This window comes from Scleropages formosus, chromosome 17 (assembly GCF_900964775.1).
Source record: "Scleropages formosus chromosome 17, fSclFor1.1, whole genome shotgun sequence".
Taxonomy (NCBI): Eukaryota; Metazoa; Chordata; class Actinopteri; order Osteoglossiformes; family Osteoglossidae; genus Scleropages; species Scleropages formosus.
In genome coordinates this window covers 2,763,562-2,779,418 of record NC_041822.1, presented here as the reverse complement: position 1 = coordinate 2,779,418, position 15,857 = coordinate 2,763,562, and the positions used below count along the sequence as shown (strand labels likewise).

Below are 15,857 nucleotides of genomic sequence, written 5' to 3'. Positions count from 1 at the left end.
GAACAGCTATTTACAAAAAAACAGTGACAGACTCATAATGTAACCGTATGATGTGGTAAGGTTTGTGTGGTAACATCCATCCATCCATCTTCCTCCACTATCCGGGGCCGGGTCGTGGGGGCAGCAGTCCGAGCAGAGTCCTCCAGACTTCCCTCTCCCCGCACACCTCCTCCAGTTCCCCTGGGGAAACCCCAAGGTGTTCCCAGGCCAGCCGGGAGACGTAGTCTCTCCAACGCGTCCTGGGTCTGCCCCGAGGCCTCCTCCCAGTGGGACATGCCCGGAACACCTCACCAGGGAGGCGTCCAGGAGGCATCCGAAACAGATGCCCGAGCCACCTCAACTGGCTCCTCTCAATGCGGAGGAGCAGCGGCTCTACTCCGAGCTCCACCCCGGTGACTGAGCTCCTCACCCTATCCCTAAGGGTGCGCCCAGCCACTCTGCGGAGGAAACTCATTTCTGCCGCTTGTATCCGCGATCTCATTTCTTTCGGTTATGATCCAGAGCTCATGACCATAGGTGAGGGTAGGAATGTAGATTGACCGGTAAATTGAGAGCTTTGCCTTACGGCTCAGCTCCCTCTTCACCACAACAGACTGGTACAATGACCACATTACTGTGGACGCCGCACCGATCCGTCCGTCAACCTGCCGCTCCATTTTTCCCCTCACTCGTGAACAAGACCCCGAGATACTTAAACTCCTCCACTTGAGGGAGCAGCTCCCCCCTAACCCGGAGGGGGCAATCCACCTTTTTCCGATGAGAACCATGGCCTCGGATTTGGAGGTGCTGATTCTCATCCCCGCCGCGTCACACTCGGCTGCAAACCTCCCCAGTGCACGCTGCAAGTCTTGATTTGATGAAGCCAACAGGACCACATCGTCCGCAAAAAGCAGAGACGAGATCCTGCGGCCACCAAAACAGACACCCTCCGTTCCCTGACTGCGCCTAGAAATTCTGTCCATGAAGATAATGAACAGAATCGGTGACAAAGGGCAGCCCTGGCGAAGTCCAACATGCACCGGGAACAGGTCTGACTTACTGCCGGCAATGCGAACTAAGCTCCTGCTCCGGTCATACAGGGAACGAAGAGCTCGTAGTAGCGAGCCCCGAACCCCATAATCCCGAAGTACCTCCCACAGGATGCCACGAGGGACACGGTCGAATGCCTTCTCCAGGTCCACAAAACACATATGGACTGGTTGGGCAAACTCCCACGAACCCCCCAACACCCTAGTGAGGGTATAGAGCTGGTCCAGCGTTCCACGGCCAGGGCGAAAACCGCATTGCTCCTCCTGAATCCGAGGTTCGACTATCGGTTGGATTCTCCTTTCCAGTACCCTGGCATAGACTTTCCCAGGGAGGCAAAGGAGTGTGATCCCCCTATAGTTGGAACACAATCTCCGGTCCCCCTTCTTAAAAAGAGGGACCACCACCCCGGTCTGCCAGTCCAGAGGCACCGTTCCTGAGCTCCATGGAATGCTGCAGAGGCGTGTCAGCCAAGACAGCCCCACAACATCCAGAGACTTGAGAAACTCGGGGTGGATCTCATCCACCCCGGAGCCTTGCCACCGAAGAGTTTTTGACTACCTCAGCAACTTCAGCCAGGGTAATGGACGAGTCCCCCTCCGAGTCCCCAGCCTCAGCTTCCTCTACGGAAGGCGTGTCGGAGGGATTAAGGAGATCCTCAAAGTACTCCTTCCACCGCCCGAGGACATCCTCAGCTGAGGTCAGCAACGCACCACTTCCACTGTAAACAGTGTTTGTGGAACACCGCTTCCCCCTGAATCGCCGGACGGTTTGCCAGAATCTCTTTGAGGCCGACTGAAAGTCTTCCTCCATGGCCTCGCCGAACTCCTCCCAGGCCCGAGTTTTTGCCGCAGCGACTGCCAGAGCCGTGTTCCGTTTGGCCCATCGGTACCCGTCAGCTGCTTCAGGGGTCCCATGAGCCAGCCAGGCCCGATAGAATTCCTTCTTCAGCTTGACGGCATCCCTTAACTCCGGTGTCCACCACCGTGTTCGGGGATTGCCGCCACGACAGGCGCCGGAGACCTTATGGCCGCAGCTCCGAACCGCCGCCCCGACAATGGAGGCGTGGAACATAGTCCATTCAGACTCAATGTCCCCCACCTCCCTCGGGACCTGGTTGAAGCTCTGTCGGAGGTGGGAGTTGAAGACCTCTCTGACAGGGGCCTCCGCCAAACGTTCCCAACAGACCCTCACTATACGTTTGGGCCTGCCAGGTCTGTCCAGCTTTTTCCCCCGCCATCGAATCCAATTCACCACCAGGTGGTGACCAGTTGACAGCTCAGCCCCTCTCTTCACCCGAGTGTCCAAGACATATAGCCGAAGATCAGAAAGTACTACAAAGTCGATCATCGACCTCCAACCTAGGGTGTCCTGGTGCCAAGTGCACTGATGGACACCCTTATGCATGAACATGGTGTTCGTTATGGATAAACCGTGACTAGCACAGAAATCCAATAACAACTCACCACTCGGGTTCAGATCGGGGAGGCCGTTCCTCCCAATCACGCCCCTCCAGGTGTCACTGTCGCTGCCCACGTGGGCGTTAAAGTCCCCCAGTAGAACGACAGAGTCCCCAGTGGGAGCGCTTTCCAGCACGCCTCCCAGGGACTCCAGAAAGGCCGGGTACTCTGCACTGCCACTAGGCGCATAAGCACAAACAACAGTGAGAGACCGTTCCCTGACCCGAAGGCGCAGTGAGATGACCCTCTCATTCACCGGGGTAGACTCCAACACATGGCGGCTAAACTGGGGGGCTATTAATAAGCCCACACCTGCCCGCCGCCTCTCACCCTGGGCAATGCCAGAATAGTGGATAGTCCACCCTTGGTCGAGAAGAGTGGTTCCAGAACCCAAGCTGTGAGTGGAAGTGAGCCCGACTATATCTAGACGGTATCTCTCAACCTCCCGCACCAGCTCAGGCTCCTTCCCTGCCACTGAGGTGACATTCCAAGTCCCAAAAACTAGAGTTGGCGCCCGAGGTTTGGGTCGGCCAGGCACTCGGCCCCGACCACCGCCCAAATCACAATGCACCGGCACCTTACGGTCTCTTCGGCAGGTAGTGAGCCCACCGAAGAGCGGCTCTACGTCATGGCTTCGGGCTGAGCCCGGCCAGGCCCCGTGGGCATAGACCTGGCCACCAGACGCTCGCATGCGAGCCCCCCCCTCCCAGGCTTGGATCCAGGGTGGGGCCCCGGTGACCCCATATCGGGCGGGGTAAACGAAAGCCTTGGTTTTAGTTTCTTCATAAGGGCCTTTTGAACCGCACTTTGTCTCGTCTGTCATCCAGGACCTCTTTGCCATGGGAGACCCTACCAGGGGCATATAGCCCCAGGCAACATAGCTCCTGGAGTCATTCAGGCAATCAAACCCTTCCACCACGGTAAGGTGGCGGTTCACGGAGGGGTGTGGTAACATTATTTTTAAAAATTAGCTAGCTAGCAGTTGCAGTAACTTTAACTAACAAGATTAGCTAAGTTATGTGATATTTAATAGTAAGCTAACATTATTTTCTCATGATGAAACATCACAGTACCTTAAACTTTCACGAAATGGTAGTGAAATGTAGGTAAACACTGATGTTACTCTCCTGATCACTGTATCCTCTTGCGTTGCTCACTTGCGCTGGGCTTAGCTGGAGTAACGCTACCAAAATTCAGTTTTACCGCTCCTACACACAGAGGTTTGTGTCGTGTGGGCGGTTCGCAGCTCTTCAGCCTAATAGCGCCACACACTATGTGCATTATACAAGTTTGAGCAGCGAAAAAAAGTCACCTCTCAGTGTTGTCAGAGTGCTTTGCACACCAGGGGTGGCTAAGCTTCAGTCAGGAGTGGCACTGGCCACCCACAGCTACCATGTAGCTATGCCCTTGCTTGGACTCCACAAGATCTCTGAAGGTGTCCTGTGGTGTCTGGCACCAAGACATCAGCAGCAGATCCTTTAAGTCCTGTAAGTTGCGAGGTCGGGTCTCCACGGATTGGACTTGTTTGTCCAGCACATCTCGCAGATGCTTGATCAGATTGAGATCTGGGGAATTTTACAAATTTATTAAAAATAAGACTGAAATATCACATTGACATAAGTATTCAGCCCCTTTGCTGTGGCACTCGAAATTTGACTATTTTTATTAGAGCAAAACCCAAGCCAAGCAGTCAAAAGAATTGCTTGAGACAACCACAGCTCTTCCTAGATCTGGCCGGCCAGCCAAACTGAGCAATCGGAGAAGGGCCTTGGAAACAGAGGTGATCAAAAATCCAATAGTCACTTTAGCAGAGCTCCAGAGATCCTGTAGATGATGATGATTGTCCTTCTGGAAGTTTCTCTCCATCACTGCAACACTCCAGCAATCTGGGCTTTATGGCTGAGTGGCCAGATGGAAGCTTCTCAGTAAAAGACACACAAAAGCCTGTCTGGAATTTGCAAAAAAGGCACCTAAAGGACTCTGACTGTGAGAAACTAAACTTGAACTGTTTAGCCTCAATTCTAAGCATCTTATCTGAAGGAAACCAGGCATCACTCATCACCTGTGCAATACCATCTCAAAGGTAAAGCATGGTGGTGGTAGCACCATACCGTGGGGTTGTTTTTCAGCAGCACAGACCGGGAGATCAGTCAGGGTTGAGGGAAAGCTGAATGGAGCAAAGTATAGAGATGTCATTAAAATCTGCTCCAGAGCACTCTGGACCTCAGACTGGGCCAAAGGTTCACCTTCCAACAGGACAATGACCCTAAGTACAAAGCAAAGAGAACTGCAGAGTAGCTTAGGGACAATTCTGTGAATGTCCTGGAGTGGCCCAGTCAAAGCCCAAGCTTGATCCCACTCAAAAACCCCTGGGGACACCTGAAAATAGCTGTCCACCCACAGTCCTCATCCAACCTGACAAGAGTTTAAGAAGTTCAGTAGAGAAGAATGACAGAAAATCCCCAAATCTAGGTGTGTAAGATCATTGCATCATACCCAAGAAGACTCAAGGCTATAATTGCTGCCAAAGGCAGTTCAACTAACTAAATGGCCCAAATACTTGTCATATTTCAGCTTTTTATTCATTTTTGCTTTGTCTTTATGGCATAATGTAAATTGAGGGGAAAAACTGAAACGGGTTTAAGCATAGTACTACAACATAAAATGTTAGAGTCTGAATGCACTGTGTCACATGCACAAATTTCACAATGCCTCACCTCCATATGTTCAGTACAGAATAAAGGATTGAACAACCAAATGAAAATGCTTGAGAGGTAAGGACTGGCTCAGTTGGACATCTGAGAACAATAAATTCCTGCATTCTGAAAAGTGCTCTCCACCGAGCATTCAGCTGAGTTTCAGGCAAAACTGCACATTACAGCTTGAATGAAATCACTATAATTTTAGTAATTCTTTAAACTGAATAGTTTTACAACCAGTATGGCACAGCAGTGGAAGTATATACTTAATTTGGTTAATGAAAATGATTCTCAGGCATTTCTGGAAATGGGACATACTTAATTTCAGGTATAATGGGCCAAGTGGCTATTTAATAAAAAAAAAAAAAAACCCACACACAACCAACCAACCCACTCACCCACCCACACAGAAAGTAACACTGCTTGAATGTTTGCTTTGGTTAAGCATTATAACTTTACCCTTCACCTGAAAGGGACATGGAGAAATTGGCACTGTCACCAACAACCTTTTATTAGACCTATCAGACAATCGTACTGCTGTATCCTGTAAACCCACTATAGCATGAACTCATTTCTGTAATACTTAAACATTCAATTAACTAGCCATTACCACAAAACTGATTTCACAAGCATGAAACTGATTTTCCATTTATTGCTGTATGCCCAAGTCACAGGGTAGAAGATGCTTCACAATGAGTTTGACATTTTAATAAATGGGCAGGAGCTGCAATGGAGGAAGAGCTCTTATGTTAAGTGGTTCTGGGTATACACCGTTTACATTATGCAGTGAGGCAATATTAGAGTTGGGAACATTTACAGTAATACAGAAGACATAGCCAGTCTTTTGCTACTTCAGTTTTTATTTGTTTTAATATGATCAATGCATGCACTTGCAGTTAGCTGCACATGAATACTGAAATTTCTGAACACTGCAATGCTTCCAAATTCACTTTATTCCAAAACCACCACTTTATAAAATAAAGATTAAAATGTTTAAGGAACATACAATGAGCCATTAATGAACATTTGCACAGAAGCACTTCAGCCATTCTGGCTTTTCTACTACAGAAGTAAACTTCATTGGCTAAGAAGCAGAATATTTAGCTATATAATTGCTTCCATCCTCAAACAGAAGTGGATCAGTTCTCACTTCCACAAAGAGCCAGTAAGATTTTCTCATAATCCCCTTGGGTGTCATCCTGTGGAGGGGGAAGAAAAAAAAAAACCCATTGTAGGCCAGTGCACTCTGCCAACTAATTTAAAGAAAAACATGACAAAATGGCATGGGGTTTTAATAACCTACTCAATATTCTTTTGGGATCATTTAAGGAACAACTCACCAAAATATCCTGATACAGGGTCTTTCCGTACTTCTTTTTGTATTCTTCCTTAATTTTTTTTAGGTCCAACTCAGAACGGCTCACCATGATTCTTGTCAGGATTTTTTCCCTTGTGCCGGATCCCTAAATGGTAAATAAAGGGAAAACCATGTCAGCACGCAACTGTAGTCAAGAGTCACACCTGTACTCATCACCAAAAGCCAGTTTCAATTTAAAATCACATAGGAAAAAAAAGCACTGCAGAGAACAGTATGCAGAGGTGCAAGCTTGTCTTTTACTGTAGTCAAAAGTAAGTTTGCCAGAAATCTGTTTATTAAAGATTACCTTCATAGACAGGTAGAGTTGCTCAGCAAAGAATGCTGGCTTGTTCCCAGCACATTTTACTAAATGGAAGGGGGAAAAAAAAAAATTCATAGAATAAGCAGAGCCATCTTGTGTGCCTACACTGAACAGCTCGTTTGAACTACTACAAAGTTTGTCATTTCAGATTGACAGTGAGAGACATCACAAGCTACAGACAAATAGTGAGGGTGAGTATTTGTCAGAATAAAATTGTAAGCAACCAGATGAAGACATTTATTCATTTAGCCAATTAAGTATTAAAGCAGTTCCCACTTACCAACAGCTGTAAGGCAATTCTCAATGTCACCCTTGAGCTCCAGGTCAATGGCTTTGGTCACATCCACTTTGCTGTACTTCGAGTACTTCTCAAACACTGGAGAAGTAATCAAATTGTTATGTACATTCATACATCATTTACATTTCAAAGGAATTTAATTTGTTCTGGAACATTAACTACATGCATGATTTTGAACAAAGGATTGCTACTGTAAATTTTACAGTTAGTCCTTAACTAATGACAGGGTTTGATTCTTATGACCTCAAAATTGCAAGTCCCTTTATACCATATAATGAATAATGTGCAAATTGTTAAAATGCATAATTGTTGCATAGCATAATGGGGCTTTTACACTTTTACTGATTTCTTAAATTTTTGCTCATTAGTCATTTGAGCACATTCAATTACCTATTTTACAAACAAAATGGGTTAAAATATTTTCTAAATGAATTGCGGTTGTTGATAGACACAAAGTCCATAAGAAATATGGGTGCCTTTCAGGAGGGCATCCAGCTGATGTTCTTGTAGAGCAGACTGTTAGATGTTACAACCAAATATCCACACAAAAATTACAAAAGTTTATGGGACAGCCATTGTCTGTCTGGGATATCAAATTGCATGTATTTTTTAAAAAAAAAAAAACCACACACACCCCACCAGTGAGACCACACAGCCATTTTTTATATAAATGGTCTGAAATTTCCATGCATTTCAGACAGAGTTAAAGGATCCAGACAAGGAGCTCTCCTGAAGACCTTACCTTTGCACAGGTATTGGGCATTTCTGGTGGTGAGAATGTCAATGAAGACAGCGCAGTCCGTGCCTTTCCTTTTCTCACCAGCTTCATACAAGGCCTACAGGACCAGATACAGAGGAAGAGATTAAAATAAATGAAAAAGCTCATGCCTTCACCTTTGACTAAGGGAAGTTAGTACCCTGGTACAGATACATACATTAACAAATGAACCCTTGTACACAATAGGAATTCTTACTGGAGCAAGCTAAGCAAAATTCCTTGGTATTACAGCAAGAGCAGGATTCAAAGTGACAAGACAAGTACACACACACACACACACACACACACACACACACACACACACTTTCAGAACCGCTCGTCCCATACGGGGTCGCGGGGAACCAGAGCCTACCCGGCAACACAGGGCGTAAGGCCGGAGGGGGAGGGGACACACCCAGGATGGGACACCAGTCCATCACAAGGCACCCCAAGCGGGACTCAAACCCCAGACCCACTGAAGAGCAGGACCCAGTCCAACCCACTGCGCCACCACGCCCCTCAAGTAGCAAGTATTTTTTTAAATATATATTGCAAGTATTTATCTGACTTGTGTTCTGCTGCTGTAACATAATTTCCCTTGTGGGATCAATAAAGTCTAGCTATCTATTCATCAGCCCTAATCACTGTACTCCTACCCTAAATGGGTAATGAAGTGATAGCAAAAGGAAAAACCTGAAGCGGAAGTGAAACCATGCACTCACTCTTGCGTCACGATCGGCAAGTTCCTCGTTCACCATTGGATCCTCGCTCCTGGCAGCCTAAAATGAAAATGATACATAGAAGAAAAGCTACACCAAGCATGACTTTGCCCTAAAGAGATACTGCCTCCTCCTGCCATCTAACAAGCAAGTGTACACAACCTTGCAAAGGGAAAGCAGAGCTGCTCTGAAGTCACCACTTGTGTCGGATTTGATATCATCTTCTAGTTCTTTTTTGTATTCTGTAGAATACAGAGACGACAGATGTCAGTGTTGCACAAGACTGGTCCACTGTTACACCCTCCCCTCACAGACTGTACACATTAGAAATGTCAGCTAGCTGACTGCAAAGAAATACAAACATACCTTCCTTGTAGACCTTCTTTATTTCTTTAATTTCCTTGTTGGTCCTAGAGGCCAAAATTTCAATCAGAGTGTCCTCATTTGTACCAAGTCCCTGGAGGTACAATGTATTGTCAAGTCAGTTGGGGGGGGGGGGATGCATTTTATTCTATACCTTAGACCCAAAAAAAAAAAAAAAAGTTGAAACTGAGCATTCTGACATTATCAGACAGCCACAACTGCTAAAAGGAATTATGCTCTCGTGAGACAAATTGTTCTGAGTAAGACCATGACTTAAAATATGGAAACATTTGCCATGATTTTCAGCTGATGAAATATGAAGAAATGGGTGAAAGGGAAGTATTTACAAAAGGAAAAAATTGCATATTTCCCCATTTATAAGTAATTTTTACACTGGGCAATACTGAGCAAAAACAAAGATACAATACTCAGTGTGCAGAATTAACTTCAATACATTAATTTTCATATCATTCTCATGATAATTATTGCTGTACATTATAAAGCAATTGATTAGGATGTCTGGAGCTATAAATGTAATTTTTAGCAATTACTGTAGTGCAATATTTTAAAAGTAACAATAAGAAAAATGTTTTCTGCACAAACCTGATCATGTATAAATATCCTCATTTCACACTATGGCTGTCACACCTCACATTTACCTTCATGGCTAGTTTCAGCTGCTGGGCATCATACTTTGCTGGGGTCATCAGCAAGGCCAGTACCACATCCTCCAGATTCCCCTTAAGAGCTGCCTTTAAGGCAACATCCAAAGGCTGTCCATAAAGAAAGGAGCAGTTAGCCTAAGATCCTCTGCAACATTTTGCAGCAGTTTGTATATATTTGGAAAGACTGAGTATGTTTTTCAGTGTTTAGCAGAATTGTACATTCAGAATGCAGGTCATGCACTTCATACATTGACAGAGGTCCTCACCTTTCCAGTAGCCTGCTGGTAGGCTGCCTTAATCTGCTGGCGCTGAGCATTGCTCCTCTTCACCAAGACATCAATGATTGTGGTCTCATCCACTCCTGTTAAGATTAACAAGTGTGGGGGAAAACCAAGCAGCAAGAATGCTTTTAGCAGAAAAAAGGTAAAACCCAACACAAAACAAGCTCCAGGCCTCTGGAAGAAAAGCAGAGGGTGTGCATTGTCTGATTTGCATAAAGTGCTGATAAGGACTTCACATGCTTGAAGGGCAAAAAAATCCACTGCTGATCCAAGCAACCAGCTGGGTTTGTTCGAACTGGCTACGATAACCCTTTACTGATCACTTCTGAGCCAGCCATCAGCAGAGTGTGTCTTGCACCATGACCATTTTACATTGACAAGTACAGTGAAACCCCATTATAATGCGATTGTTAGGACCCATAAAACGTCACTGCGAAAAAGAGCGGGGGTCATGCTGAATTGGGGTTCAACTAAAACAAGCGTTCAAACTGACCAAATGTTGATCAAACATTTGAAATAAACTTGCTATGAAGTAAATGGATCAGATAGGGGTTACTACCTTTGAATTGCATAGCATGATTAAAACATTTTAGCCTTTCTAACCTACTCACGTTGTTAAGACTGTTTGCAAAGTTTGTAAAAACTTTGCCAACTATTGAACTTTTCAATGCAGTTTCTCACATTCAAAAAAGTCCAATGACCCATCATGTTGCATCGAAATTCATGATATAACCTCCAATCATAGGGTTTTACTGTACTTTGCACTGTAGTTTTAGCACCAGATTTATACAGTGCTTGAACTTAGTTCAAGTCATGTACAAATCCAGTGGTAAACATGACAAGATACAAAATTAGCATTTATGCAGAATACAATACATGAACATATTAAATATGACAGGTAAACAGCATTTAAATGAGTCAATCACCTTGTTACTTGTGAGGAAAAAAAAAAAAAAAAAAAAAAAAGTTTGATCTGACCTTTCCCCACTCACCTTTGGTCTTGATGGCCTTGTCCAGAACAGAAGCATCACTGCTGGCACTAAACTGGGGGTAAGGTGTCACCGTGCCTTGATAGCTCTGCAATCAGACAGCATCAACTTAGCAAGGACACAACCTGCTGCAAGCAACGACCTGTACGTTTTTAGAAAGAGGAGACGAGAAGTAGTTGAGCAGTTCTAGTTCTTTAACAGAACTTGTGCAAAACAGTGTGGGAGTGGCTCACATTCCAGATCTACTGAATCATCCCAGCCTGCACAGACATTTTGTCCACCCCCCCCCCATCCACTAGCACACAGAAGTTTTTCCAGAAAGACAGTGAGTTAGGGATCATCTCTTAACCACTGAGAGACTTACCGAGTCAGTGAGGCTCCCCAAATATACGGTCTGCTGTAGAAACTCTCTGATGAGGGACATTTTCACAGCTGGTCTGTAGGACAAATAATATGTTAAATAAACACCTCAACACAGCTGTCAGGAAGGTGTGCCTGGACAAGCCAGAACACCACACCACTTTCTTTGGTGCCATTTGAGAACACTGCATTTTAACCATGACGCATTTCCTTGCAAGAAAAGCAAGGAAGTGAAGAGATGAAAAACTGAGGAGCAGCAAGGGCACCATTTTGTTTCCTACTCCTTTCATTAACTTCCTCAACAATAAGAGACCTCCAGTACTGTATACTTATTTCTGTAGAATGAGAAACCATGTTTGGTGACATCATGTGAAAAACACAAAGGCAGAGAGTGTGTGACAGTCATGGGTGAGGGAAGAGGATAAGGTGTGGCCACCACACCCATCGCCTCATTCGCAATGGTGCCTCACTCCTCCGTATCAGCTTTTACTACGCTTTCTGCAGCAGTTGCAGAACTACAATGGTGCCTTTATTTTCACTCTTGCGCAGTGTAAATAAACTGCGAGCTTCAAAGACTCAAAGAAAGTCAGGCAAGAATCAGCTGAGGCGCATACGTGAAACGGGCGCGCGGCCATCGCGCGCGTTGTTCAGCTACAGCTTTAAAAAAAAAAAAAAAAGCGGGACAAGTTCGCAGGGCACAAAAAAACACAGCGTTCTTTTATTAAAATAAAACATGAAAAGTACAACATGATTTCTGCAATATTCAGCGTTTCGCAAATGATAGGGGAAAAGGTTCATCTTACCAGCGATACTGTTACTGCAGCAGAACGGACGGAAAGTAGACTTGAGAAGCAGCTTTTCGATGTGCATTTATAGTAGCTGAGCCACACCTAGAATGGGCGCTGCCCACACACACACACACACACACACACACGTAAAAGTTTCCTTTCAGTGAAAAAACCAAATCCTGGCTTTAATTTGGAGAGGAAGGCGGATGCAAGTTGTGTGCCTTTTCAAGCATATTTTAAATATGGCTAGGAAGCCATATTTGCTTTTTATACTGTACTAAAATGGTTCATTTAAAGGTCTTTTTAAGGACTAATTCCTCTGTACTTTTAAAAATGCTGCCTTAATTATTTTCATGTCATTAATGTGAGGTTCCTGGTAGCCTTGTGTGTGTGTGCATGTAGAAAGTTCTAGGCTGAACACAGCCAAGCGGTGGCCATTAAGTGTCTTCAAGTCAATGTGCAGCATTATTGTTGGTATGCTGTAAAACTTGTTTGAGAAATATGAAGTCAGGGAGGCATCTCTTTCACCACAAATGTACATTCCTTACTAGAATGTGAACTGCAGCAAGAGCAGAGGCAAAAGTGAGCAGGGTTCACTGACGCTCTACCAAAAGTCGACGTCCATTGCCTTGAAAGAACTTGCAGTTGAAGTAACTCCTACGGCCCTGGGCTTCTGTAGCTGTTGAACAGCTTTGCCAAATCAATGACTCCCTTCAAAAAATACAGCAGGCCAAGCACTCACAGTGATACCTGCCAATTTCCTCTTCCATCTCCCTTTACTCATTCTAAATTAAAATCATAATTATTGCAATTTGAAGAAACACTGCAGTTTACAAAACCAAGTGAAAATGGACTTCAAGTCCAGTGTGCTTTCTTTCATTTCCAAAACATTCACTTCTGCCTTTAGCCAAGTTTAGTTAAAACTAGAGACTTGTAATCCTTTGCTATTTGACATATACAAACTGAAGTTTTGAAGGACTGACTCATGGTAAAATGTGAATTGAAATGTTTAGATAAGAATCAGCCCTTTTTGTCATTAAACCTCCTCCAGGATTCTGTGGATGCCAGTCCATTGCAGAGTAACCACACACACAGTCAGTCACCTCTGCACACATCAAAGGCAATTCAGCATCACCAATCCACCTGCACTGCATGTCTTTGAACTGTGGGAGGAAACCAGAGCACCCGGAGAAGAGCCATGGAAAGAACATGCAAACTCCACACAGACTGAGCAGGGATTGAACCTGTATCCTGTCACACTAGTCATGTGCTGTGAGGCAGCAGCACTAATCACTGTGTCACCATGCTAGCTACATTATTATTATTATTATTATTATTATTATTATTATTGTAACGACCCACGTTACTGCTTTAATGTAAATAGTTGCATTATGGGAAATAATGTTAAACGTGTGTAACCACTGGGGGCACTTAGGGGGAAAATGGTGGGGTGACCGTGTCTCCTGGTGTGTTGGGAAAAAACTTAGGGGCTCTAAGTCAGGCTGCCTGTAAGCGCAGGTCTTGGAGGAAACGGGGTCCTCGGACCGAGAGCATTATTCCCTTTGTGTTGGTGTTCAAATAAACCGTTCGTTATGAACGCTGCCTCTGCGTCCTCCTTCGCCCCATCCAAACCCACGGCACTGCGCGCCACATTGGTGTTAGGAGTGGGATGGGGCAGGACGATGAGAGGCTGGATCAGGGAACAGCTGACCACCAAGCATCGGAAAGAAGAGAAGACCGAGACGGAAGAACACTGTCCGGCGGGAGAAGTGCCTACGACGGTGGAGGTCGAGGCGGACGAGCTGTGGCGGAGCACGGGTGTCCAGGGGGACGCTGGGGAAGCGTGCGCAAGGGCGAGGACGGCGGAGAAGAGCTGCGAGGTGCCGCTGGAGGTGGGCGAGCAGGTCGAGTGGGGTCTCCCTGCGCCCAGAGAAAGAGCGGCAGGAAGAGGCAGCGAACCGCCGTCGACCGCGGAGGAAAGTCGCCCCGCGAAGAGCGCCGCTTTCTCGAGCAGGACGGATGCCGTGCTGGGCGACGCGGAGCAGTGTGCCTCGTCTGTGGACGGGCAAAGCTCCGTGTCGGAGAGGAGCGGAACCGCCGACGCGAATTCTCCCGCGGAACGGGAGTCCGGCACTTTCGGGGAAAAAGCGCCCAGCCTGCCTGAAGCCCAGGCGGGCGTTGTTGAGGAGCGGCGCGGCGGAGCAGGCGCCGCAGAAGGAGGAGGGCTGCGTAGCAAGAGGCGGCCAGTTTTGCGAGCGTCGCGGCGAATCGGCGGAGGCGAGAGCGGCAAGCAGGGCGGCTTTGCCGGGTCCTTCGCCGAGTCCTTCGCCGAAAGACGGCCGAGCGGCGAGGCGCGCGGCGAGACGACGGGGGGCGCGAGAAAGATGTTCGCCCCCGACAACGGAGCGGGGACAACGCGGAGCGGCTGCGGGGAGCCGTCGCGAAGGTCCCACGGAAGCTGGTTAGGGAAAGCCACGTGGGCGCCGCCATGTTCGGGACGCGCCACGTGCGAGTGAGGGAGTCCTGCAGGGGCCGAGGCCGGGCGGACGGGGGACGAGGATGGCCACCCCGACCCCCGAGCGCGCCGCCATGGGGGTCTCTTGCAGGTTTCCCCGCCCCAACCACCAGCGGTGAGCGTCTGGGACCTGTACTCCCGACCGGATGCGTGTGAGAACAGCGCTGGACGTTGGGACACTTGTGGGGCAGGCAGCAGCGGGGACGCTGCCATTCTTTTTGATGGGGGGCTATGTAACGACCCACGTTACTGCTTTAATGTAAATAGTTGCATTATGGGAAATAATGTTAAACGTGTGTAACCACTGGGGGCACTTAGGGGGAAAATGGTGGGGTGACCGTGTCTCCGGGTGTGTTGGGAAAGAACTTAGGGGCTCTAAGGCAGGCTGGCTGTAAGCGCAGGTCTTGGAGGAAAAGGGGTCCTCGGACCGAGAGCATTATTCCCTTTGTGTTGGTGTTCAAATAAACCGTTCGTTATGAACGCTGCCTCCTCGTCCTCCTTCGCCCCATCCAAACCCACGGCGCTGCGCGCCACATTATTATTATTATTATTGCAAGGAATTATTTCAGTGGAAGGCTTGTAGATGAATGTGTGCCTCTCCATTCATCTTGCAAGGGAATGAAATTTAAGTGCAGCTGTTCTGAGCTTCCTGAGGCATTTACAGAAAATCCTCTTCTTCATGATGTGGCAGCTTCTGTCCAGATGAAAGAATGTTTGCAGATTATCAGTGTTATACTTTTCCAGAGACTCACCCTTTCACAGAATGCAGGTTCCATTGTATGGAAAATGCAGGGAGTACTGAAATATAACTTCTGTCTTTGTGTAAATTTTATAAAGTAAAAAATAAAGTATAGTTTGGGGGGCGCGGTGGCGCAGCGGGCCTGGCTGGGTCCTGCCCTCGAGTGGGTCTGCGGTTCAACCCCACATGGGACAAGCAGTTTCAGACTGTGTGTGTGTGTAAAGTATAGTTCATGTTATTCCCTTTCCAGATATTTTAAAGTGATAAGATTATAATTGACAGTGTATAAGGACTTATAAATGTATCAAAGACAAAATGTTTTGCTTCTCAGATTTACTGTATCTCAGGCCTCGTGCAGAATTATCCTGTCTATACAAGTACTGCGAATTAGGGCTCTGCCTTCAACTTTCAGTACTTTTACAGGTAAAGAGGATTGAATGAAGGTTTGAACATAGGTTGCTCACTCAAACTGGATATGGATTGTTCTTGCAAATTTTGTCACAACTTTATCAGAACATA

General features: G+C 46.6%; 1 protein-coding gene across 1 annotated transcript; it reads right to left on the bottom strand.

The window, feature by feature from the left end:
* Window positions 1-6,025: 6,025 nt before the first annotated feature.
* Window positions 6,026-12,197, bottom strand: anxa1a (annexin A1a). Its single transcript, XM_018759968.1, has 13 exons — window positions 12,100-12,197; window positions 11,301-11,373; window positions 10,940-11,024; window positions 9,933-10,027; window positions 9,661-9,774; window positions 9,005-9,095; window positions 8,801-8,880; window positions 8,642-8,698; window positions 7,905-7,998; window positions 7,145-7,240; window positions 6,850-6,908; window positions 6,526-6,648; window positions 6,026-6,384 (listed from the first exon to the last, which is right to left on the bottom strand). Exons 2-13 carry the CDS (start codon window positions 11,358-11,360, stop codon window positions 6,325-6,327), a joined length of 1,014 nt encoding a protein of 337 aa, XP_018615484.1. The 5' UTR covers window positions 11,361-11,373; window positions 12,100-12,197; the 3' UTR covers window positions 6,026-6,324.
* Window positions 12,198-15,857: the final 3,660 nt, after the last annotated feature.

Excerpts from the sequence above, each read along its gene's own strand:
- anxa1a (XM_018759968.1), bottom strand. The coding sequence starts at position 11,360 with ATGTCCCTCATCAGAGAGTTTCTACAGCAGACCGTATATTTGGGGAGC. Across the intron at positions 7,241-7,904 it reads TGCCCAATACCTGTGCAAAG|TGTTTGAGAAGTACTCGAAG; the intron begins GTAAGGTCTTCA and ends TTACTTCTCCAG. Across the intron at positions 6,909-7,144 it reads GAATTGCCTTACAGCTGTTG|TAAAATGTGCTGGGAACAAG; the intron begins GTAAGTGGGAAC and ends CCTTCCATTTAG.